This window comes from Pelodiscus sinensis, chromosome 1 (genome assembly GCF_052426305.1).
Source record: "Pelodiscus sinensis isolate ZL-2025 chromosome 1, ASM5242630v1, whole genome shotgun sequence".
In the NCBI taxonomy this organism is placed as follows: Eukaryota; Metazoa; Chordata; order Testudines; family Trionychidae; genus Pelodiscus; species Pelodiscus sinensis.
In genome coordinates, this window is record NC_143052.1 from 56,963,364 (window position 1) to 56,988,914 (window position 25,551).

Below are 25,551 nucleotides of genomic sequence, written 5' to 3' on the forward strand. Positions count from 1 at the left end.
CAATGCTACTGCCCCTGATAAAGAGATAGCAGCACTGGGTGGCAGCAGCCCCTGTCTAAGGTGGGTCTGAGCCCTAGACCTAAGAGCATATTTAAGAGCAGGCGGTTTCTTAAACTGTGTTAAACCGGTGTGCTATGGAGAATAGAGTTCAAAATGGCTGCCCTTAAAGGGGCAGGCAACTTTTTTTTTTTTTTGCTCAACAACTTCTCCCCGACCCCCTTTTTTTTTCCTCAACAAAAAATCCTTGGTGTTCTGCGTTTAAGAAAATTATTGTTCGGTGTTCCTCAGTCTTAAAAAGTTTAAGAAACACTGGTGAAGACCATACTGGTTCCTGCGGTGAGGGCAGGGGACTGGACTCAATGACCTCTTGAGGTCCCTTCCAGTTCTAGTGTTCTATGATTCTAGTATGGCTTTCAGGTACAACAGCCCTAAGTTCCCTTCACTTAGTTGCAATCATTTTCTCAAACCTAGGTACTGAGAATAAGATACCCCTTTCGGGGGGTTTCTTTTATTACTTCTTTATAGGATGCAAAAAGCTTTCTTGCTTAGCCCCCAAGTCCAACCCTTCTTCTAATGAAGTGGCTCTCCAACTGTGGGTCAGGACCCCAAAGTGAGTCACATTGCACTTGCTGGGACCCAGGGCCCAAGCCCAAGCCCTCAGGGCCGAAGCTCAAGTCTGAGATCTGGGTGGTTGGGCTCAGGTTACAGACCCCTCACCCAGTACTAAAGCCCTTGGACTTCTTCTTTGGCCAGCTTGCGGGCTTGGCTTTGGCCCCCCTAGCATGTGTAGGCTCAGTCTTCAGTACCTCCTCCTGGAATCAGCTCCTCCTCCTAGGCAGTAATTTTGGTTGTCAGAAGGGAGTCATAGTGCAAGAAAGTTTGACAACCTCTGTTCTCACACCAATAAGCATCTCCCCCAAGTTCAGGAGTCTTCAACTACTCCTTTGGGAGCTGTGTTATAATTTAAACAGTCTCAGTGTACTAAATGAGGACTCCATGACTCTTGTCCCCGATGTAGATTATAATTCAGGCCAGATGCAGTCTTCCAACAATTTCTCTCAAACTGATTCCTTTTTACTCAGTCCTGTCAGCTTGGAGAAGTCAGCAGACCTCTTGCTGCTAGTCTGTCTCTTCTGATGGAGAAGGCATCACAGATGCTGCCCTCCTTCCCAGGACTCCTCCTGATAGGCTCCCCTCCGTCCCAGACTTTCTCCATCCTGTATCTCAACACTTCTTCTGGGCTCTTAAAGGAGTGATAGCATGTGTTCTCCCCCAACCACTAATTATTATCTTGTAACCCCTTCCTCCCTCCAAGTATGTGCCTCTGTCCCTTCCTAGGGCTTGTGTATATCCAGTCTCCCAAAATTTTAAAGAACCATGCCATGGAACAGGTATTGGCTGACTCTACTACCTTTAAAAGGGATAGACCAGCACTATTATAGGGTCCTGATGTATGCCTTAGGGTACGGCTACACTGTGGGGGGGGGGGGCATTTTCGAAGAAGATATGCAAATTGTGCTCACATTTGCATATCATCTTCCGATTCTTTTTCCAGAAGAGGCTTTTCCAATATTTAGCCCATCTACACAGGGCCAAATGTCGGGAAAAAACTCTTTCGGAAGCTCCCTTACTCCTTGTAAAATGAGGTGTGCAGGGGCAACCAAAAGAGGGTTTTTTCTGACATTTGGACCCTGTCCATGGGCCAAATATCAGAGAAGCCTCTTCCGGAAAAATAATTGGAAGAAGATATGCATATGTGAGTGCAATTTGCATACCTTTTTGAAAAAACCCCCCACAGTGTAGCCAAACGCTGAGGCTGCAAGATTCTGCTACAATATCAATAATAACAACAAGTACAAATATTGTTTAAATGAACTTACTTGTCCTTAAATAACATTTTTCAATTAAAGATCTAATGATATATCTGGCTGTAAGTCAACCATAGAACGTTGAACGTTGCTTTCTAAAATCTACAAATCTATTTGTTTCACAATATGAGTTTCCATTTCCAGAACACGGAATAGGCACAGAACTATCATTCTTCTTAAGGAACTCTTCTCCTTTTTAGAATATATTTTAGATGTTTTTATTTAACAAATAATAAAACATCTTGAGATGTTTTTGAGTGTGCATCCTTCCCTTGCCAATAACCTAGCACATATGGAGGTAAAATACGTAATGGTCAATGTTTAAGGCTATAATGAGTTTTACAATTTTATGATTTCTATCCTGATTAAAGGCCTACAATTGTATTGCACTGCATACTGTACATAAAAGTTGACATTACCTCTCTGTTTATACTGGAAATTACTTGTCTGCTGTTATAGATGAACAAAGGATTAATTCCAAATCATTTCTGTGGCTAGAATGCCATAGAATAATAAAACCTACCATTCTACAAGTCTGTAAAATTGGATTAAAAGAGGATACAACAATTTCAAGAATTCATGGAAGTGATCTTCTCAAAACTAGAACAAATGTTTACAACTAGAAATCTGTATTTGTTATGGGGGAAAAACCTGAATATAAATGCCAGACACAAAAGAAATCTGAAAATGCAAATGTGAGCCTAATTTAAGAGAGGCACCTCAAGAAACTGAAGTTAGAGTTTAGATGTCTTTCCCAAGAGAGAGAAGATATATGGTGAATCAAAGTAGTTCATCATTTTTGCATTAATGGAGAATGAAAAAAAATATACTCACTATGAAAATACAGACAGTTCTCAGACTTACAACATATTTGGTTCCTGAAAATTGTGTTATAAGTCAAAATGTCATAACTCAGAATGGCAATCCACTCCACTGTGGGACGAAGTGTCATAAAGTTAAACGTCGGAGTTTGAATCAATAAGTCAGTTCAGAAATTGTGACTTTGTTGTAAGTCGAATATCATAAAATCCAAGATTGCCTATAAGTATTTGGGTGCCTTTTGCAGAACAATCTAGAAAAAAATCTTACTTTTAAGTTCAAAACTTCCTCTGCTAATAGTCACCAAACTTTTCATCCCCATTTTATTGCATTAGGCAATGATACCACTGCAGCACAGTTTTAATGCCATAATATGTAACTAAGATACAGTAGTCAAAACAAGTCAGCTATGAAAACTTCCCAGCCCTAGCACAAAATCTACTCACGCTATCCCTCCTTTACTATGATGATTGATGATAATGTAAAACAAAAACAGATAATGGGGTAATGATATTTTATATTTTACTCGTTAGAAAAAACATGAGAGAAAATTTCCACCAATTAAAGAACTGGCTAAAATGCAATTAAGGAAACCAGAATTAAAAATTGAAATACACAGTCCTCTTTCCAAGATAGAGAATTATAATGGGGAGCTCGAACCTACAATCAAAATTTATGTAACCAGACATTCCTGATAAGCAAGTAGTAAATTTGATAGATAGATAGAAACAGTAGACAGAAGCTACTCAGCTACTTTAAGCTGTCACTTAATTTTTTACATAAGTGGATAGCACTGTCCTCAATGCAAATAAATATAGAAGAAAGCAAGAAAAAAAGAGAAGCCAAATTCACTTCTACATGCTTAAAGATGCACAATAATGAAGAGAGAAGAAATTTGGGGACAATTGTAACCTTGAGCCCAATGCTCGACGTCAGTGAAATAAGAAAAAATTTGATGGCAGGGAACATTAGCTAAGTCAGGAGAGTTTCTAAGGATAGGAATAGGAAGACAATGATCATTTTGAAGGGGACAGCCACAAATCAAACTAAGGAATGTATGAAAGGACTGTCACTATATGTCCTCAGCCCTTTACAGGTTTAGCTTTTTATGTCATTACCAGCATGTGTCATATGGCCTAAGATTGCCTCAGTAAGAATTTCAGGATGCCTTACAGACTCTTTATACAATGAGATGTAGGACAGAAAAGCAATGTCAAACTAATGTATAACCTGAAAAGTAAGCCTCTCTTAATTCCAATGCAAGAAATATTGGATTCTTTACTAAGCTCATCAAGAGATGCTCTTGGTATAGTATTTATATTTTTAAAGCAGCAAAATTTTTATATTATTTTTGTTATCCCTGTTATCCATTTTCCCAGTTCATCTTTCAACCTTCTTTTATAACGCCAAGTAAGATCACACTCTTGTTTTGTTTTTAATTTAGTTGTATTCTCCCCATCCCTTCAATTTGTTTGTTTCTCACTATCTAGGAGCTGTTGGGAACTATACGCATGGTTTCTTCAACAATGACACCTTGCCTTTTTGCAGCACCTCCCCTTCTATGATCCTCTCCCTTCCTTCGAGATTGCCCTGTCCAGTGAAGTAGTTCTGCCTCAAAAAGACCTGAGATTGCCATTGTGCTTTTTTATTTTTTGCACAAATTACACAGCTCCCACCGAGTCCTAAATCTGTTTTGACAGTCTAGCCCATCAGCCGCTGTGATGTGCTCTCATGCTGCACTTTGTTATTCCTTTGTGACCTTGACGGATCTTTTCAAACCTTTCAACGCTTGGGTTTTCAGGTATGACTAGACTCATCCTTTTAAGAGCACACAGTACTCTACAGATCACTGTTGCTAGTATCACAGGTATTGTACTCCAAAATATGAGTTTTCAAGCATGTGCCAGAATATCCAGGAGAGGCTGGTGAATTGGCAGAGCACTCCCTAAAATAGAACTTGAAAAAAACTCAAATAGGACAAATGCAGAGTGCCATTAGCTTATTACCAACAAGAATCTTCCTTTCTCACACACACACACACTCTCACACACATTGTGCGTTTCCTACAGAAACATAATAAAATGACAAGTTTTGATTAAATGAAAACTACTGAAGTAGAAATAGTGACATACTAAAAAGATTACAGCACTGCCGAGAATCCCATTCCCATTAGGTATGAGTGCAAAAATATTCATATCTAACATATGTTGGATTTTATTTGCACTGGAAATAAAAATAATAATTTGCTGCAGGGATTTTATATTTTGTGAACTCCCTGGTGAGAATGTAATGAAAAGGAAAGGAAAAGAGCGAAAGTTCTAAACTAGAATCTATTATGAGGGGAAAAGAGGCCTACAGCAAGTTTTCAGTGTGGAAACATTTTCCATTCTCTAATGATGAAATTACCAATATTGTATTTCAGTTTGCTCTTAACACACAAAATTGCTATATGAGAATTCTGATATTTTAATGTTGTTAATATTCTTAAATTTATTTTATTTTATAATTCATTCCTTAGGCAGCCAAAGAACCTAAAGTTAGGTTACTTATTAACTGAAATTTTTGTAATACACTGATACATTGCCCCCAGACTCACAGTCTTCCAGTTGAGTGCCATTCTGTGCAGATGCCCCAGAACCATTAAAAAACAATTATCCTAAGAGGAAGCCAGGCACTCTGATGTGAGAGCTTGTAGAGTGGCACAATGCATTTACTCATTCAGTTCATGCTTGTTCAGGATACTAAGGCCATGTCTATACTACAAGATAAGGTCGAATGTATTTAGGTTGATTTTTTAGCACCAGATTCGGTAAAGTCTAAGGTGCATGTTTCCACTGTGCACAAGCATTCAACATAGTTCAAAGTAGTGCAACCCCATTAGAGTAGCTACCATTGATTCTGAGAGCGATGCACGGTGGGTGGCTATCCCACAGCGCCTGCAACCCTTTGTATCCTGGGTTATGTTCCCAGTGCATCCTGGGAACAAAATTGCAGCAGATGTTTCTGGGTACATTTCCTCCCTCCCCTCATTTCCCCCAAAACCACCACCACTTCTCGAGAGCAACAGCAAATAGTCTTTTGCACCCTTTTCCCTTTTATCTGTGCAGATGCTAGAGCAACATTAAGTATGGAGCTCATCATGAATCCCATTGAGCATCGAAGCACTATGATGATGATGTTAACATTGGTGTGCCTATTGCTGGAGAATGTCCAGAGCATATCCAGAGTCCACAGGAAAGAGGACGACTCAGGAGGCCATGAATCTTGGGAGGACACTTTTCTGTGAAGCACTTGAGTGAACATCAAATGCCACCAGCATTCTATCCTCTGGACACAGCAGAACACTGGTTCTGCTGCTGTCAGACAGGCACAAATTGGTGGGACTGTATTGTGATGAGCGTATGGGACGATTAGCAGTGGCCGCATAACTTCCATATGTGTAAGGCCAATTTCAAGGAGGTTGGTGCATTGCTTTCTCCCACCCTGAAGCGCAAGAATACAAGAATGAGACTTGCTCTGACAGTGGACAAGTGCATGGCAATTGCCCTGTGGAAGCTTGCAATGGCAGACAGCTACTGGTTAATCGCGAACCAATTCAGAGAGGGGAAATCTACAGTGGGAGCTGTTGTGATCCAAGTAGCCAAGGCAATCAATATCCTTCTGCTACAGATTGTAGTGGCTCTGGAAAATGTGAAGGACATAGGGAATCCCAGCATGGCCACGCCTTCCACTAACTATGGTGGGGCGATAGAGGGAACACACATCCCCATCCTGGCACTTGACCACCTTGCTAATTATTACAAAAACCACAAGGGGTACTTCTTGTCAATGCTGCAGGGGCTGGTGGATCACAAGGGCAGTTTCACCAACATCAACATGGAAAAGGTCAGAAAAGGTACATGACATGTACATCTTTAGGAACTCCTGCATCATCAGCAAGCTGCAAGCTGGAACTTTTATCCCAGTCTGGAAAAATTACAATTGGAGACATGGGCAACCCACCCTACCCCTTGCTGCTGTGGTTCATGAAGCTGTGCATAGATATCCGACACTGCAATAAAGAGCAATTCAACTACACTAGGGTATGTCTACACTACCCCGCTAGTTCGAACTAAGGTGGTAATGTAGGCATACCGCACTTGCAAATGAAGCCCGGGATTTGAATTTCCCGGGTTTCATTTGCATAAGCCGGCCGGCGCCATTTTTAAATGCCGGCTTGTTCGGACCCCGTGCCGCGCGCCTAAACGCGGCACGTGCTAGATAGTTCGAACTAGCAAGCCATTCCGAACTATCTGTACACCGCGTTCCATGAGGCGTACAGATAGTTCGGAATGGCTTGCTAGTTCGACCTATCTAGCCCGTGCCGCGTGTAGCCGCGCGGCACGGGGTTCGAACAAGCCAGCATTTAAAAATGGCGCCGGCCGGCTTATGCAAATGAAGCCCGGGAAATTCAAATCCCGGGCTTCATTTGCAAGTTCGGTATGCCTACATTACCACCCTAGTTCGAACTAGTGTGGTAGTGTAGACATACCCCTAGAGATTAAGTGCAGAATGGTGGTAAAATGTTTAAAGGGAAGGTTCCACGGTCTAATGACGAGGTTAGACCTCAGCAAATGCAACATTCCCTTTGTGGTAGTAGCCTGCAGCATGGTCCATAATATTTCTGAGAATAAGGGGGAAGGTATCTAACAAGGTGGGGGTCCAAAGCAGAGTTCGTAGCCATGGATTTTGAGAATCCAGACACCAGGGCAATAAGGAGAGCACAGTGAGGGGCAGGGCAAATCAGAGAGAGGCTTTGAAAGAAAGTTTTATGAATGGCCAGTTTTGAGAGTTATGCATGTTGCTCTCAGTGAGGTGCTTCTGCAGTCAGTGTGCTTTGCTATAAGACCTGCCCCCTTCTGTTTTTCAGAAAGCATGCATTTTTATTTAGGGAACACAGACAGGACAGAAAAGGAGCCCAGGGAGGGAGCTTCAGGGGTAGTGGAGTAATCACAATTCCAAGGAGGACAGCCTTTTGCTTTGCAACGCATCCCTGAGGATTGAATGTGAGGCTGTCCTTGAATACTCCCCACCATGTTCTAAGGCCCCTACGAGAGAAGAATTACATGCAGCTATTCATAGAACTGGCTTGTTTGCAGCAATGCTCCAGACCAGGGGTTGGCAACCTTTCAGAAGTGGCATGCCAAGATTTAGCTTATTCACTTCTATTTATGGATCTGTGTGCCAGGGGAAGGGGCAGGCTGCATACGGTGACCATATTTTCTGAACCAGCTGCAGCTAGAGAGAACAGTTGAATTTAAATTATTAAACAGATTAAGCATTTTAATTTTCTCATGTTAGTTTATCAAACTTCATTTAAAAAGAAGTAAAATATTAATTTATGTCCAACACAAAAGGTTTCAATGGTTGTTTTTTTTTTCTTTTTGGCAGGGGAGGGGAACCTTTTTTGGGTTATGGGCCACTGACACACAGAAAAATCAGTTGGGGACTACAAAAGTGAGAAGAAAAAAACTCCTCAAAAACTCCCAGCCCTCACTGATGTGGCCCCCAACTGAGACACCTCACTTTTGGGGCGAGGGGAAATGTCAGGGAGGACTGAGGTTCAGGGTTTCCCATAAGCCAGATTTACTTTTCTGGACATCCAGGGTTAAAGGATTTTGGGGACCCCCTTAGGCTCTGAGGTGGGGACAAAAATGAGGGGTCCAGGGTGTTGGACAGGGCTGCCAATGTATGGGACAGGGATGGGGTTCAGGATCTGGGTGGGAGATGAGGTGCAGAAGCAGGCTGGGAGTAGGGTATCAGGCCAGGGGAAGAGAGCAGGAGCAGGGGAGGGTGCAGAGTGGCCAGGAGGAAGGGTGCAGGAGCAATGGTGAATGCAGGAGCAGGGTGGGAGTAGGTGTCTGGCCAGGAGGGAGAGTGTCAGTCCAGGAGAGAGCTTGGGACAGGGTGTCTGTCTAGGAGGGACCGTGCAGGAGCAAGGGAGGGTCTCCGAGCAAGCTGAGGGTGTGGGTCTTGGCAGGGGGAGGGTAGTGAGTGAAGGGGATTGGGGTGTAGAGGTCGGGGCATGAGGAGGGATGATTACCTGGCTTTGTGCCCCCTTGCAGTGGGGAAAGCCTCCAGCCAGCGCACTGCCATTCCCCCAGGAAGTGGAAACGGGGAGGAAGCTCACCCCTTCCGCAGAGTGGGGATCCTGGTGCGGGGGGGGTGGTGGAGAAACTCCGACCTTTCCCACCAGATCTTGCTCACTGCCGCTCCCCCAGCGGAGTGGGGAGAGGCAGAGGGAGAGAGAAAAGCACCTGCCAAGCCTGAGCTCATCCCACCCCACAGTAACCAGCTGGGCTCCATGAAACCCCTGCTGGGACTGAAGCGGCAGTTCCAAAGCATGAAGGTCTGGGAGTGGCTCTGCTAGGTTTTACCTTGGACCCGCCCAGGTCCCCCAGTAGTAGCGGCAGCTGCTGTACCAACAAGTGGCTTGGAAAAGGAGGAGGCAATGTGACCGGACCAGGGGCCCCACGTGCCAAAGGCAGTCCCTGTGGGGAGGGAGGAGGCCGTGCGGTGGTGGGGCAGTGGGTGGTGGAGTGGCTGGAAAATGCACACCACCAGAAGCCAGCCCAGCTGCCTTCCAGCAAAGCTCCAGTGGAGCCGCCTACACATTCTGCGGGGGGAGGGGGAGGAGGCTGCTGCACTGTGCGAGGAGCAATAGCAATTAAAATCAGGGCAGATCCTTATGGCCAGTGAATGGATGTGGCGGGGAGGCTCAAATGCCAGTGAAAATTGGCTCGTGGGGCACTTACAGCACGCATGCCATACATTGCTGACCCCTGCTCCAGACCATCCATTAGCCTCCTTTCTCTTTTCGTTCAACTGCCTCAGCTCCTTTATTTCTACTTAGCACTTCTGGGTGTTCTTGGCACATCCTTTCTCCTCCATGCCCCTTGCAATCTTGGCATAGATATCTGTGTTTCTTTTGCTGTTCATAGTTCTGTGAGAACACATTCCCCTCCCCACACAGCAATAAGGTCCAGGATCTCCTGCGTGCTCCATGCTGGTGCTCGTCTGCAACCCTGGGAGTTCATGGAGCTCCTGGAATTTATGGTGTGCTACCAGCTCTGAGGTCTACTTACCATGCTGGCCACACAGGAAATGAAATTCATATTTTCCCAGGGCTTTTCTTGTTCACCCGGTGAGGAGTAGAGTTGAAAGTTGTGGTCAGAGTGGTCACCATGGGGCACTGTCGGACACCTCCCAGAGGCAGAGAATGTCGACTTCCAAAGCACTGTGTCTGCACTGCTGCAAAGTTGACTATGCAAGGTTGAATTTAGTGGTTACTCCTCATGAAAGCAAGAGTACAGAAATCGATTTAACGCCCCTTAAATTTGATGTAAAGGGTTTGGTGGTGTGGACTCATTGTTTAGAAAATTGACCTAATGTGACTAAATTCAACCCAATCTTCCAATGTAGATCAGGCCTGAGAATGAATAAAAGAAGACAGAGGAATGCGGGAGAGTTGGATTGTGCGGAAACAATCTATTCGGGAAATTCCTATAATCATAAATAAACTATGTTTTAATTTCCAGAAAGTTGCCTCGACAGTGCAGGAGACTAACTGGCAATTGTTTTCTTTCTTAGAAAGGAACCATTGTGTAGTTAGTAGATAGAGAGATGAGAGACTGTAGAACTGTTTTCCTCATGCAAGCAACTCAGCTTTTTTATAGCTTCAGAATGTAGTGCTCATTGACGGAACAAGCCAAGCCTCAAGTGGTTGCCTATAGTGCTTGGTAATGGAACCAAAATGATTGATTTAGAATATAGAAGTTGTTACCGCCCTAGATTAATAGGCCACACAAAAATCTTTTGTCGAGAAAATCAAAGCAAGAATGGAGGAGTTAAAGCCAACTGCTTCTATACTTTTATTCTCCATGCAAGACTAAGCACATCAGACTTGATCCAATGCCAGGTGAAATCCAGTGGACTATTTCCATTGACTTTAATAGACTTTGGATCAGTTGCCTAGTTAAGTGTACAGTACTCTTTTAGAGTAGCTGAATTTTAAAAGCTCCAGAAAATTTCTGAGAGGAATTGTGGGGACAGTTACATGAAGATGAATAAATACTGAGGACCAAATTCTTTTTTAAGTTATATCTCTGAAATCTGGAGTAACTCCATTGATTTCATTGATCTAAACAGATGCAGCAATATTTTTCACTCACATTTGTTTCTTTTTGTTTGCTTGTTTTTAGTCATTGATACTATTCCTATATTAAGGAGAATTCCATTTCATATGAGACACTAAAATTCTAGACACAATATTGCAGAACACTAATACACCCTGGGTAAATATCCAGTAGAGTATGCTGTGACATTATAATTAATCTCTGTGGGGAAAGCTGGTATATAATGCAGTAACTTCCTTCATTATCATGTAGTACTATCACTGTACTGTATATCATTCAAAGGCTTAGGAATCAGGTAATGAAAGTCATTTCAGCACAGATTATATAGAGAGCAAAAATGTTAGGGATACTACTCAGCTAAAATGGTAAGTAGCATTCAGAAAGCATGCATACCATAAACAGGAGTCCACCATAATTGTAATTATTCCATAGAACAATCTAATGACTGGTCTGTCTAGACCTCTTTTGCTGGTACTTTGAAAGTACTCCGTCCAACCCCTCCATTTTTTCAGAAACCCATTCCAGAACTGTGAGCCAAACCCTCTGTCCCCATCCTAAGCCCATACCCCCTCCCAGATAATGCACCTGAACTCCCTGCCCTAGGTTACAGCCCCTCCTGCCCTATATCACTACCCAAACTCCTGCAACTCCTCCTGTACCCCAGTCCTCTGCCCTAGGTCACAACCCTCTCTTGCCCTAGGTCACAACCCAAACCTTGTCCCCCAATCTTCTGCCCTTAGTCCCAACCCCCTCCTGCCTTAGGTCACAACTCAAACCCCTGCACACCAGTCCCATGCCCCAGGTCACAACTGCCTCCTTCACCCAAACTCCCTCCCAGATCTCACAGGCCCTCCTACACCCCAACCGCTTACCCCAAGCTCCCTTCTGCACTCAACCTTCATTCCAGACCCCACACCACCTCCATTAATGTCATGGAAGAGTGCGGCCCTCACCCCCTTTCCAAAATCTTGGAGTGCCCCCCCATCAAAAATTACTGCCGACCCCTGCTGTAGTATCACTGCCAGAGAAACAACAAACCAGAAAACAAAACAATTGGCCCAAAGCACTCTCACCATATCTTTGATCTATTCACTATCTCAAGACTTATTGCAGTCCATCAAAAAGGCTCTGGATTTAAATGGCCTTTGGATCAGGCTCTATTTAAACTATTCTTGAATCTGCAGCTATGATGTCTTCTCTCAGTGGTCTATTTCACCTTTCCACTAGATTACATTATAAAGACTATATTACAGGTGACTGGGAGGCAGCATGCTCTGGACTGAATGAGGAGCTGGAAGTCAAGAAATGCTGAGTCCATTGTTTGATCACACAGTGTGGGAGAATGACCCCTTGCAGCTTTCTCCAACTTTCCAAATTTTGACAATACATTTATAGTCCGCAAGTTTTCTAACAAATATATAGAGTCACATAGTTAAAGACTAGAAGGAACCACTTGATCCTCTAGTCTGATCTCCCTAATCACCATCCTTTCACCTCTGAACCAACAACAATAATCAGAATTAAAACAAAGTATTACTAAACTGAGTGCCAGCAAAGAACAGAAGGGACCATTTTGTTATGTGCACTAAGGCATGTGCAGATGTGCACCATCAGGAGAAACTCATACTGCCAGCTGTGGGAGGCCGTCGGCACTCTGCTAATCAGCTGGGCAGCATTTGAATCTTTCCTGGGTGGCCACCTAAAGCACACAGTTTACAGGGAACACTTCTGGAAAGGAGATCTCAAGAAGTCATCAAGTCCAGCCCCTCCCTCCTGCCTTAAGTCAGAACCAAATAAACCAGTTCTTAAAAATGACCAATGATGGGAATTCTGCAACTTCCCTTAGAAACTTATTCCAGATCTTAGCAATCCTTATAGTTAAAAGAGCTCTTCCAAATATCTAACTTAAATCTCCCTTGCTGAAAATAAACCCACTACTTCTTGTCCTATTTTCACTAGACATGGAGATTATTCACATTACCATTGTTTTTATAACCACCCTTGACATACTTGAAGAATGTTATCAAGTCATTTCCCTTCCACCCCTGAATCTTCTTCTCTCATGACTAAACATGTCCATGTTTTAACTTCTTCTGATTGGTCATGTTTCTAAACTCTCTATTGTTTTTCTTGGTCTCTTTCTGGACAAATTGGAAAGAGTTCAATCTTTCCCCATTTGACAATGAACCATTGATAACTATCCTTTAATTACAATCTTTCAACTAGCCATGCACCCACCTTATAGTAATTTCATCTGGACTACCTTTTTCTACTTTTTCTAATAAGAATGTTATATGGCATGGTGTCAAAAGCGTTATGACAAATCAAGATATAGGTTGGTTTGGCATGATGGTTGATTTTAGCTTTAAAATCTAAGGGAAACCAGCTATGTTAAAAATGCACTTGTTCCATGAAATACCACACTATAAGTGATACAATACATTATTAATACCCTGACACATAGGATAATTACACATGGAGCTTTTGCTTCAGTTAAATAGAGAAAGGCATTGGCACACTTCTCTTTCTCTGTATCTACTTTTGGGTTATATATCAGTGCCTATCACAGTACATGAGCACCTTTTATCAGGGTGCAGAAATAATATTCTGAATGACTCTCATATAACAGCTTCTGAGTCCGGATTAAACTGCATTGGGGAAAAGGATGGAAAGTTTTCTTTGCTCTGCAGCTCTCCATGGGAGGCACCCATTGATCTACAAAAATATGCTTCAGTAGCCTCACTAGGCTTTGTGCTGAATAGTGTGCCTGTGGCTGAAGCAGATCCACATTTTCCAAATTAGGTGCCCCAAAAAAACTGCAGATCTTTTCAGCTCATTAAGGCTAATAGAAAAGAGAACACTAATTTGCACATCCTGTTCTTCCTACTGTCGGCAACACCTACTTTCACACAACAAACATAGGCACTGACTCTGCGAGTACTCCAGGGGAAAAATAGTGGGCGCTCAGCACCCCCCAGCAGCCCTGTGGATCAACCCCTCTCCCGTCCCAGCACCTCCCATCCATTGACAGACCTGCCAAACAGTTCCTCCCCTTCCCTTCCAGCACCTGCCTTCCACCACAATTAGCTGTCCAGCGGCATGCAAGAGGTGCTGTGGAAGAGAGAGAGAAGCAGGGAGAGGGAGCAGAAAGAGGCAGGGAAGGGAGCAGGGCATGGTGGGGGAAGGCTTGGAGGCAGGGAAGGAGTAGAGACAGGGACTGCGGTGGAACAGAGATCCAGCATCCCTAGGGAAGTCACAAAGTCAGCACCTCTCTGACAACAAATGCAATGGACCACATTTATCTCTGGTGCTCCTCTATCAGAACTAGAGCTGGCTTGGAGTTTATAAAGTGTCCACAAAATGAAACCAAAGTAATGAAAATTTTCAACAAGACTTCACACATTTAATTCTTCACTAATTGGAAGGTTAAGAAGAACTGAAAAAGCTGCTTTTGACTGAACAATCCAAATTTGTACATTTTAAAAAGAGTTGCTAAAGAAGAAGCCTCTCCAGCCTCTTTTCCACCAAGATATGTAGGATAATGGATTAAGTGTGAGGCTGGTCCTAAATTTCCATCTCTTCTAATGTCAGGTGTAAGCAATATTTTGCACCCAAATAGCACTTTAGAAACATCTGGTTGTGAGATATGAAAATTTCTTATCGTTATTAGACAGATGAGTAAACACAGTCTCAGAGGCATAGCCAAGATTACACAGCAATTTAGTGTCAGAACAAAGAAACCAAGTAATTCCTAAACCATCAGATTCCCTATTAGAGTAATTTAAATAGTTCATAAACCTGTAAAATACTTAGCAGCCTGCCATCTTAAATCCTGTACATCTCCAGATTTCATATATGTCAGATAGTATTAAGCCAGATCCTGGACCCTTCTCACACCCTGGCTACGTCTAGACTGGCCTCTATTCTGAGATAGCCATGCTAATTTCCAACTTTGGAAAAGGGAAATCCGCGGGGGATTTAAATATCCCCCGCGGGATTTAAATAAACATGTCCGCCGCTTTTTTTCCGGCTTGGGGAAAAGCCGGAAAAAAGCGTCTAGACTGGAATAAAGCCCTTTTCCGGAGGATCTCTTATTCCTACCTGAAAGTAGGATTTCCCTTTTCCAAAGTTGGAAATTAGCATGGCTATCTCGGAATACTGCCTGGGTGCTCTCTTTCAAAAAAGCGCCTTGCTTTTTTGAAAGTACTGTTGTAGTCGAGACACTCTTTTTTGAAAGAGGCTTGTAGTCTAGACGTACCCTTAGGCTGTGTCAAGACTACACCCCTTTTGCGGAAAAGGGATGCAGATTAGACACATCGCAATTGCAAATGAAGTGGGGATTTAAATCTCCCCCGCTTCATTTGTATACACGTGACTGCCGCTTTTTTCTGGCTCAGGGCTTTGCCGGCAAAAAGTGCCAGTCTAGACGGGGATCTTTCAGAAAATAAAGCCTTTTCCAAAAGATCCCTTATTCCTGATTTTAAGAGGAATAAGGGACCATTCAAAAGCACAGGACAAGTGGCCTTGTACTGGTACTTGTTTCTGATAAGCAAAAAGTACAGATGCAATCATAAAACTGTCAACTATGCACATAGCAACAACATCCTGAATAGCAGGATGTACGTCAAATAGGGCTTTGAGCATTTTATGTATCCTACACAATACGTAATAAATTGGTAAATATTACTAGAATGAACAAGTCTCGCTTTGCTATAAATTGGGTTTAGTAAGAACAATCGATGGGAGGGAATGGTCAGGATTGACCCACATGTCCTGCTCGATGTAAATAGAAATGATTAGGCCCTTCACACTGGCTGCCCAGTGCATGGCATTCCAATGCATGGGAAGAAACGGAACCATAACCTCCTGCCTGGCACTGTAGGTAGAATACAGTTGAAGTATATGTGAATTAGGCTTTATTATTGTATATCATAGATATTTTAGTAAGTGCTTTTGCATTGCTTTGCGCTATATTAATTGCTTTCAAATTTATAGTGTTTAAGATTTAAATTGTATAATAATTGTTCTTAAGGCTTGTAAAACTTCAACAACTGTATTAACTGCTTAAAACTTGCAATAAATAAGAAAGTGGTTAAGTAGCACTGGTGTTCCCTGGTTTCCTTTGGATCTAAAATAAATCAAACCACATGACACAATTATTTCACATAATGTAGAAGATTGCAAAATGCATTTCAAATGTCTCGATCTCTTTCAACATGGGCAAAGTTTGAAACACAATCCTAGAGCTGACAAGTCTCATATCCCATTACAAATTCCTAGAGCCATCTATTCCTCACAGAAACTCTATAATGCTGATAAAAAGTATATCTGAATTCCCTTTTTCTCTCAATTAGAGTTAATCTATTAAAATAAGTTAATTAGATTTCATAACATGGAATGGTTTTTATGTAACGTCTAGCAAAATTAAATATAAATGAACTCCTATGGGAGTAAGATCAATGGAGTACAAAATGTCTTTTTGAATTGTATCTTACAACACATCATACTAATCAGCTGTGAGTTCTCACATACTGGATAAGAAAAAATTATACACAACAGCAGGGTACAATGAAACACACATGACCTTAAAAATTCTAGTACATAGAAATACACATACAGCTTAATGTACCAAAGCTTAAACCATTGCTTAGGATAACTAAATGCTTCATATGTGTTCACTATGGAACATAATCAATCAGAAGTACTATATCAGTGGATTTAATTAATTTAAACATTCTCCTTCATGATCCCAATCGCAATCAGCCCAAAATACAGTAAGACCATAGATAAACCCCTATCTTAAGTGATCACTTTAAATTATCCTCATGCACTATCCAGTAGAATTTTATACGACCTTTTGTGAAAGAACATCTCTAGTGATTTTTTCTATCTCTGGAGTGGTCCTTTAAGCCACGGTTTACTGTTTCCTTAATTTCACAATAAGATCCATAAAGTGGAATATTATTTCTAGTTTTGTAACATTATTTGGAAGTACATTCTTCCAGACTGGAATAATACTGAAAAATGAGTTCAAGGCACAAGTATTCTACGCATTTTCTCTATCAGGTGCTTCGCTGGCTAATTCTTGCTTATATGCTCAGAGTCCAACTCCTGTCATATGTGGGGTCAGGAGGGAATTTCTCCCAGGTTCACCTTCCTCTGCACCATATAGATATGGGTCACTTGCCAGGATTATCTGGCTATGTCTCATTGAAACATTTCCCTGACGGGTCTTAGGCACAGGTGCACGTCTGTCCCATCTATTCTTTGTCTGTGGCACATAATAATCTAGTCTTCTATGAGTCTCATTTACTTTGGTCTTATTTCCATTGTTGAATTTAGTGTGTGGGTGCCATGTGGTGTTGGTGCCCTGTGACGAACTAGATGATCAGGTGTCCCTTCTCACCTTAAACTCTGTGACTTCATGTATCTGCATGTCCAGGCAGCCTACCAATCAAATAAGACTGAGTTCAAAGATGGGGATAGTGGTAACTAGGACTTGTTGAAACAATTTTGGCTGATTTTCTTATTAATGGAAAATAAGGTTTTAGACTAAATGAAAATTCACAAAATATATTGGGTTTCTTTTCAGGAAACCAAAGCTCCCCGAGTCATACAAATTTTGGCTGACAACTGAAAAAATGCCAGTTCCTAAAAAATTGCTCTTTTCCAAGAAAGTTGAAATTTTCTATAGAAATCCCCAAATGATTTTATAACCATTGGCGACACCTCTACTAAAAGGGTCATCTTCCTTTAGGTTTCAAATAATTTGATAGAAAGAAGCATCATACAAAAAAAAAAACTTACACTGGCATTCTTTACAGCACTTGCCATCCACATATGCAGGCGCATAATTCAATAGGCAATCAGATAATGGGCAAATCAATGCTTCGCATTGTACAGTACCATTCTGGGAAGAAAAAAAGGTGTTTTAATACAAAGCAAAGCTTTTGTGAAATCAATCATTTGCAAGTTTTTTCTTAAATGTGAAAAAATTCTTCAGCAATACCAAAATAAGTCAATTTACATTGTTTTCTTTATTATTATTATGAAAACACAACCTTAAGTCTTTAAAAAATTATTATTGCAAGTAGGCTTTTTATATGAATCTGAGATGCTCATTAAGATGAAAATAGTTTTGCTTGGTTAAAAAAATCTTAAATCATTTGGAGCATAGACTCTGTGCCAATCAATTACAAATTGATAGGTTAGTGCAAGTAAAAAAACCTCATAGGACAATATTGTGCCTTATAAAATTCACATGAAAGACTGCATCCATTTTTTAAAAGATAATAATATCATAGCTATATGAAAATTCTGAGACAAAAACATACCATGAATATAACACTTTATCTCAATCACAGGCATTTTATCTGACTATATCAGACTAAAGTTATTACTAGTAGTACCTTCTACCTACAACTTCTACTACCTAATAACTGTTAAAAACTGAACTGGTATTTTTTTCCCCCAGAAATTTGTGGAACAAAAAGACAATAAGTCTAAGAAGAACAGTTAAAAGTAATAAAGACTGCAGCACATCAATCTAGGGCTTTGTTGCCTAATCCAAAATGCACTGGAGTCAATGGGAATCTTTTCATTGATTTCTAATAGGCTTTGGATCATGCATTTTATGAGTGTTTTAAGATGGATATGAATTAACCTAGACATTATAATTTGGTACTTGCAAAGATACATGCAATTAATTCTGGAATTTTGGTACCTCAGAGGGTTTTTCATTGACCTTAAAACAAACCCTTTTTTATTTGTAATATAACAGCACATACATATACCACGGGCATTTTACATTTTATTATGTGTTGATACTGATGTAACCAAAGGAGGTTTAATGGAATCAGGCACAAGGGATCAATTAAATCATCTGCTAAGAACAAAGCTGTATTTATAGTATATGAAAGAACCAGGGAATTAATTATCCAGAGAAATGGTCTGCAATACAGTATTTGATAAAAACTTGATCAGTAAGTATATTTCTTCCAGTATAGCTCATACTTTGCCTATGCATGCAAGAAAAATGGGGCAGAACTATGTATGCTAGGTCTGCAGGAAAATATATAAACATTTTTAATATAGGGTGGTTCTTTGGAAAAACAGGTTTGCTACCTTGATTGTTGCTATCTTGAGGAAACTGAAAGTTTCCTCATTGTATTTTCTCATTAAATATGTAGACTAAAGGGACACCAGAGTCCCTGAGTCTCTACTCAAATTGTAGCCGTACCATGCAAGTGCAGTTCTTACAGCCATCTGTCCAGGATTCAAATTCTCTGTAGGTGGTGCCCTTCATGGTGCAGGTCCTTTCACAATAACACTGATCCAATTTAGTCATCTTCTGCTCAGCTCGGGACAGCTGTATGCATTGCACAAAGAGGAGTTATTTACATTGGTACACTGTTTCCATATAAATGAATAATTATCTAAAAGCCCACTACCATCCAGGTTTGCAGAGAGAAAAAGTAATATGGTCAGATGATGATGAAGTAGTTATTATGAAATGATTGAATATTTAGCTATTCAGAGTAGAAAAATCAGAAGCAAAGATATGCTACTACTGCTTACTTAACTCTCACATAGTCCCCATAACATCATGGGACTGCCAATGTGAGTAGAGCAAAAAGGATTTGGCCAGGGCCATGCCATCTTTATGTTCTGAAGCACCCATATTACAACACCCAAACTACTTGCAGGTAATTATCAGGACATGTGCACAACACATGAACTTGAAAGATGGGGAATGAAGAGTTCTTGTTAATTGTAACTAAAGCTCCCATTTTACAAGTATAATACTTATTCCTGCATTTGAACCAAAATACTCCCATAGTTTTTGCTATGTTATAAACCAGTGGTGGGCAACCTGCAGCACACAAGCCGCATACAGCTCATCAGGGCAATCTGATTGTGAGGTGCAAGACATTTTGGTGACATTGACCATCTGCAGGCACCATCCCCCACAGCTTGTAACCACAGTTCTCTTTTCCTGGCCAAGGGGAGCTGAGGGTAGCATTAGCCAGCATGTCCCTATGGCTCCTTCACCTGCAGGCACCATCCCACAACTCCCATTGATTGGGAACAGAGAACTGCAATCACTGGGAAGTGGAGAGGATGGTACCCATGGACGAACAACATCATGAAAAGTTCTCGAAGCCCGCAATCAAACTACCTTATGGGCAGCATGTGGGTTGCCCACCACTGTTGTAAACCAATGCATGGTAAGATTAAAGAATGCAGTATCAAACCAATGAGCCAGTAGCACTGCTTCAGACTTTTTTTAAATAAAGGTGTAAGCCCATATATATCCATTGGTAGTTGGGAATGTTTTTTACATAATCATCAGATAGCAGATGTAGATATTGCTTGAGAGTCCTCAGCCCCAGAACATGCATATTTTTGGTCTATTCTTTGACCCGTTCAGGTTTTAAAAAGTCTTAACCCAATAAAGCCTGTTGGAATGTGCAATGTAAATGTGGTGACCTGTTCCATTCCGGTTTTATTGAATCATTAGTCTGACAGGTACAGCTTGAATATTTATAAAACCTTGTTGGTGAATTTTGATGCTATTTGTTATTAAAACGTACTATTTTATGGAAACATTGAACTGTAAGACAGCTCTTTGAATGGAACATCTGTATTTTTTGAGAGACAACTAAACCAAAACCAGAAAATTCCCTATGGCCCACGTCATATCTCTGAGTAACTGTTACCTTAGCTGATGTTTTCGCTAAAATGTCCTGCAGCTCCATGATTTTCTGTACAAGTCCATGGAAGTCATTACAAGTTGGGCATGCTGGAATTACAAACACTGCATTTGTTACATTTGTCAGATTGTATGTACAACAGGTTTACTCTATACAAGACACAGCGGACGGCAAATATATTGGAGCTTAAGATTTTAGGGGGTTGCAGGACAAAAATTAAGCAAAGAGCACACCTTTCATTCTATGGTATATGAACCACTAGACTTACTGCGATTAAGATCTGGGCACTGAGAAATAAATCCTTGAGGCATGACAAGTAGTTGTACATCTTGCATTATGCCCTGTACACAAGTGGGGATAGAAAAGAAAAAAGAGGATTATTTTTACCTTTCAAAACAATATTCCACAAGCAACATTAGAGCTCACACAGAAAAACTGCATCACTTTTTATGAATATGTTACTTCTTATTTGCTTCCACTATGGTGATAGGAGAGTAAAGAGTAAGTAACATAGATCGTTGTACATGTTCACACATACGGAACCATTTTAAAGGCATACAATTAAATATCAAGATGTAATTAAATGACAAGGGTTTGGTTGTTTTGAATGTATTGTTATTTTTAGTTACTCTTGGAAATAAAGCTTGAAAATTACATTTAAAGCAACTTTTTTAAAAATCATTTTGGGGACTTTGAAACACTTTTTAAATAAAATGCAGATTCTCACTGAACTACTCTTCTCAAACAAAAGCGGAGATTAATGAAACTTGAGTCATAAAATATAGATTCAAACAAGCATTGTGTAATTTTTGATATGGACCTTTTCATACAACAAGAAGTAACATATCTATGACAATGGTACAGAGCAGCATGTTGACAATGTAGGAGAACAGGACTTTTGGCATGGAATTCAAATATGCCAGCTGGAAATGACCTGTGATTGGGCCTTCTGGGTGAAACATGTTTACAGGCATCATTTACATGCATCTTTAGACATTAAGATATAATTAGCAACCACTTTGCTGCTCTCCTAAAGCAAAGGCCAAATGGCAATTTACAAATGAACTATTCTATCACACGCACACTGCAGGTGTCCCTTTCATCTACCCTTCCTTTCCTGCTTTACACTGTTCTTCAAAACTCATCCTTTAAAAAAAAATGCAATGAACTGGCAATTCATTACAACAGGATTTATAGTGCTATGAAGAAAAGGTATCAAATCATTGTGGGCTCAATCCTAACAAAGGCCAAATCCTCACAGCCCTGATGTTCACCAATCCCCAGACTGGAGCATCCTCCTCTCCACAGGCAAAGGCTGCTGAGGCCTAGCTGAAGCAGACCCTGCCTGCAGTGGGGAAGCCACTCTAGCCCAGCCACAATGGGTAAGGGAGCCACACAAGCCCAGCCATGGAGAGCTGGGGGAATGCTATAGCCCAGCCAGGCTGGAGGGGTCCCCCCACATACTCTCTCTTTAATCAGTTAACTAGTTAAACAGTGTTTAACTGGTTAACCACTCAAACCGGATTTTACATCGCTAGTTCTCAGTGCAGACAGCTCCCATCTGAATTGTTGCCCACAATTCTTTTCAAATGACACTTCTAGTCTTATCCAAATCAGTTCTTGCTCTTGTTATGTGGCTTCCTCTATTATTTTCTGTCATTAGAGTTGCCAGTTTTGATTGGACATATTTCTGATGGTTTTGTCACGTCATAATTTTTTATCAGAGATAACTCTTTAATTCATGGAGACTCCAGGACAATCTTGGAGCACTGGCAACTCTGTCATGAAGCTTCCATCTCTTCATTTCCCATGTCCAATTGTTTTTTCAGGGCCTGTATCTGGCTTCACGTCTCCTGTTCAATACCCTATGCTACATTTCCCCAGTCCATTGAGTAACCACACCATAGCCCTGTCTCTAGGCCACTTGGGCCTAACAGACTGTGCCCAGATAAGGGTTGCCTTATAATTACTTTGTTTACATTACCCTCTCTCGTAATAGAGATGGGAAATTAGAACAGTGTTCCTCTACAATTAGGGTAGTGGAGAGGTTTCTTAATATACCAACCCTCAGACTTTACATTTCTTTTTCTGTGTCTGCTGTTTGGTAGATTCATGCCTCTCCGTGCATGAATGAGATGTGCACCTGCAGATACCAATCTGTTTTCATGGTTAGACGTCTACCCTTTCGAACCAGTGTCTGCATGCAGCTGGAATCAATCTGTCCTCTCATTTCATATCCAGCCACATAAACATTTATGGTAGACTGGAGCATGGCCCCTCTGGAGGGAGCATACCAAGCCACAGACTTGCCTGTAGAAACAATCCAAACAGCCGTAATCCATGGGAAGGCAGTCCATTCTTTTATGACTTGGTTGACCACAAACCACTGTGTTCTCCTGGCCAATTTCTGGATGCTTATCTTGGGTACCCAGTGATGACTGAGGTCCCACCCTCTCTTCTGGTTTCTTATGTACCAGATTGCCTAAGAACTTCTCCTCCCATATGTTCCCCTTGCCATTCCAAAGTCAGGATTCTCTGCTTTCCTTGGAACAGTCCCCCTTGAACTACCCCCCCCCCCCTTATTTAGGTAGTTCAATATTATCTGCTTCTATGTGGGCAGAGAAGACTCTTAGTAATTGTTCTAGTATCATAAGGTCCGCCACCACCTTGTCTAAAGAGAGAACCACTCTAGGGCATAAGGAAAGGCTCCCCCTTAAACCCGTGTTGGTATGCTTCCAAGGTCAGTCCCACCCCAACCAGAACGGTTTCTTTCACTATTTGTAGGACCATGCCTGCTTGTCGAGTTCGGTTGGCTGCTTCTCCCAAGAGGAACGGAGTCGATCAAGCTGCCCAAAATGATCTGGCCCACCTTACTGCAATTGCTCTCAAAAGTGCTCAAGGCCTCTGGATTACTACTGGACACAATTTTGCCAGGCCAGAAACTGGTCAGGCAAAATTTTGTTCTCCTCCAACTATTCTAGGCCCGAGCAGGAAAGGTTCTCACCGACTCCACTGAGCCTCTTGCTGCTATTGTTGCTGTTGTCCTTATAACAGGCACAACCGGAGAGCACGTGTCTGCTCCTGTTGCTCTGTCAGCATGCAGCAAACCTCCTACATGTTCCCCAAAGGGGGAAAAAAGGACTTAGTCTATCCATCTGCCCCTCACTTGTAACGTGTTTGATATCTCCCACCTTTCTTACAGGGTGGGTGTCTCCACAACCCCACTTCTGGTACTACTATGTGGCAGGGCTCACTCACCTTCAGCACATGCCTTTGAAGGTGTTGCCAATCTCTTCAGCTCCTGCACCTCCTTGTACCTACTGTCAGCCACCTGCCTCGAGCCACAGGTCTTTGTGGCTCAGGCTCTGGCCAGGTTATGTAAGTTCAGACCACTTCCAGGGTATCATAAACAAGTCTGAATGAAACTGAAATTTACACACCTAATGTTGATTTCCACACAAAAGGCAGGATTCGCATTGGAAACTAAAATAATGGTGTTCTATCCAAGATATAAAAATTAGCAGAGCAGATTAAACTAGACCACAGGGCCCAGCAGCCAAAGTACCCTAGCCTCAAGTACCAGAACATTCTTGTGTAGACAGGGCTGCAGGGCTGCAAAGTGTCTGAAACTTCTGTTCTGCACACAACCCATCTCAGCCAGCTCTCGAAATGAGTGAGGTCAAACCACTGAAAGAGAGTGTGACCAAGGAGTCATTGCATAGGAACTAAGCCATACATCTTACCATTTTCTAGTACAAATGTAAAAACTTACTTCTTAAACCTTGTTTTCCCATATAGCAACATGTAATCAGTCGTTGTAAAGTTAAAATGCAAAATAAAACACTTGTAGCTTCTCTCTCAGGGGAGGAAATTTCTCTTTACTAATGTTAAACACTTAACCCTGGAAGATGATCCGAGACCATGGTGAGATGTGTAGTTTAAGAACCTAAACACAGCAGAAGGATAATGGCACTGAGGACCACATATTGTAGTAGAGTAGATTGCTCTTTCCTTTTGTGAAATATATTCTGAGACAGAAAATATACATCTAACTGTGCAATGGGTAATACAAAACCTATTCTGTTACCTCCAAGAAGTCCTTTTCATCTTGGTCACCAGTCATGCCCCTATTAAATTGCTCTAGGCTACAAAAGAAACCAATACCAACACTGGTATCTGACTTTCTGGCCTTATTTATTCACAGTGCACCATAATTTGGCAGTAGCCTAACTGAACACAGATTTCTTTGCTCATGTGGTTTTGGGGCTCCTGATGCACATGTTGTGGACCTCATTTGATGGAAGGAGGTATGAGACAGGATACACACTGGTTATGGCAACTTATTTTCAACTTTAACTAAAAAACTGTGGCTCCAATGACAATTCCTTGCAGATCACTGCAGTTTAATTTCAGATGAGTAACCCTACAAGCTGATTCCGCACATAGGTTCAGACATCTTCCTCTGTAGAACCTCTTACAGACTCCTGATCACAAGATAAACCTTACTTGTCTCAGGCAAACCCCTGAGAGGAAGGTGGTGGGGCAAAGATCCTCTCACTTTCCATGACAGTGAATTTCTCTGGAACACCACTGCCCGCACAGCTGATGGAGGATGAAGTTTTTGCATGCCCTTATGCCAATAAGTATATTCTGCTTAACTGGTAACTGGACCAATAGCATTCTCACTTGATGTAGTCTTTACATAACACAGTATTTAAATGTTTTCAGTGCTTCAGATATAGAAGAAAAACTATTGCCATTTTTGCCTAAGTTCAGTCTTTTCCTCTCAAGGAAAGCCTACCTTAAAATAACCATGTGCATTATTCCTTTGTCCCAACCAAAATGCAGTACCCGATGGTAAATCCATGTAGGGCTTTTCCACAATCCTTTCATAAATTCTGTTAAGAAATAATAGAAGAAAAAAACCCTTAAATCATTATCACTTCATTTAGTACTGAGCAGGAATGTTCCAGCCCA

General features: G+C 41.5%; 1 protein-coding gene across 1 annotated transcript in view; it reads right to left on the reverse strand.

The window, feature by feature from the left end:
* The window catches only part of NELL2 (neural EGFL like 2), a 299,416-nt gene that overhangs the window by 218,003 nt on the left and 55,862 nt on the right, over positions 1–25,551 (reverse strand). The window contains exons 5-9 of the mRNA XM_006126494.5: positions 25,376–25,472; positions 20,843–20,915; positions 20,581–20,663; positions 19,101–19,229; positions 17,669–17,771 (exon numbers count right to left, since the gene is read on the reverse strand). Coding sequence (XP_006126556.3) covers positions 17,669–17,771; positions 19,101–19,229; positions 20,581–20,663; positions 20,843–20,915; positions 25,376–25,472 — 485 coding nt within the window. The remainder of the gene's footprint in view (positions 1–17,668; positions 17,772–19,100; positions 19,230–20,580; positions 20,664–20,842; positions 20,916–25,375; positions 25,473–25,551) is intronic.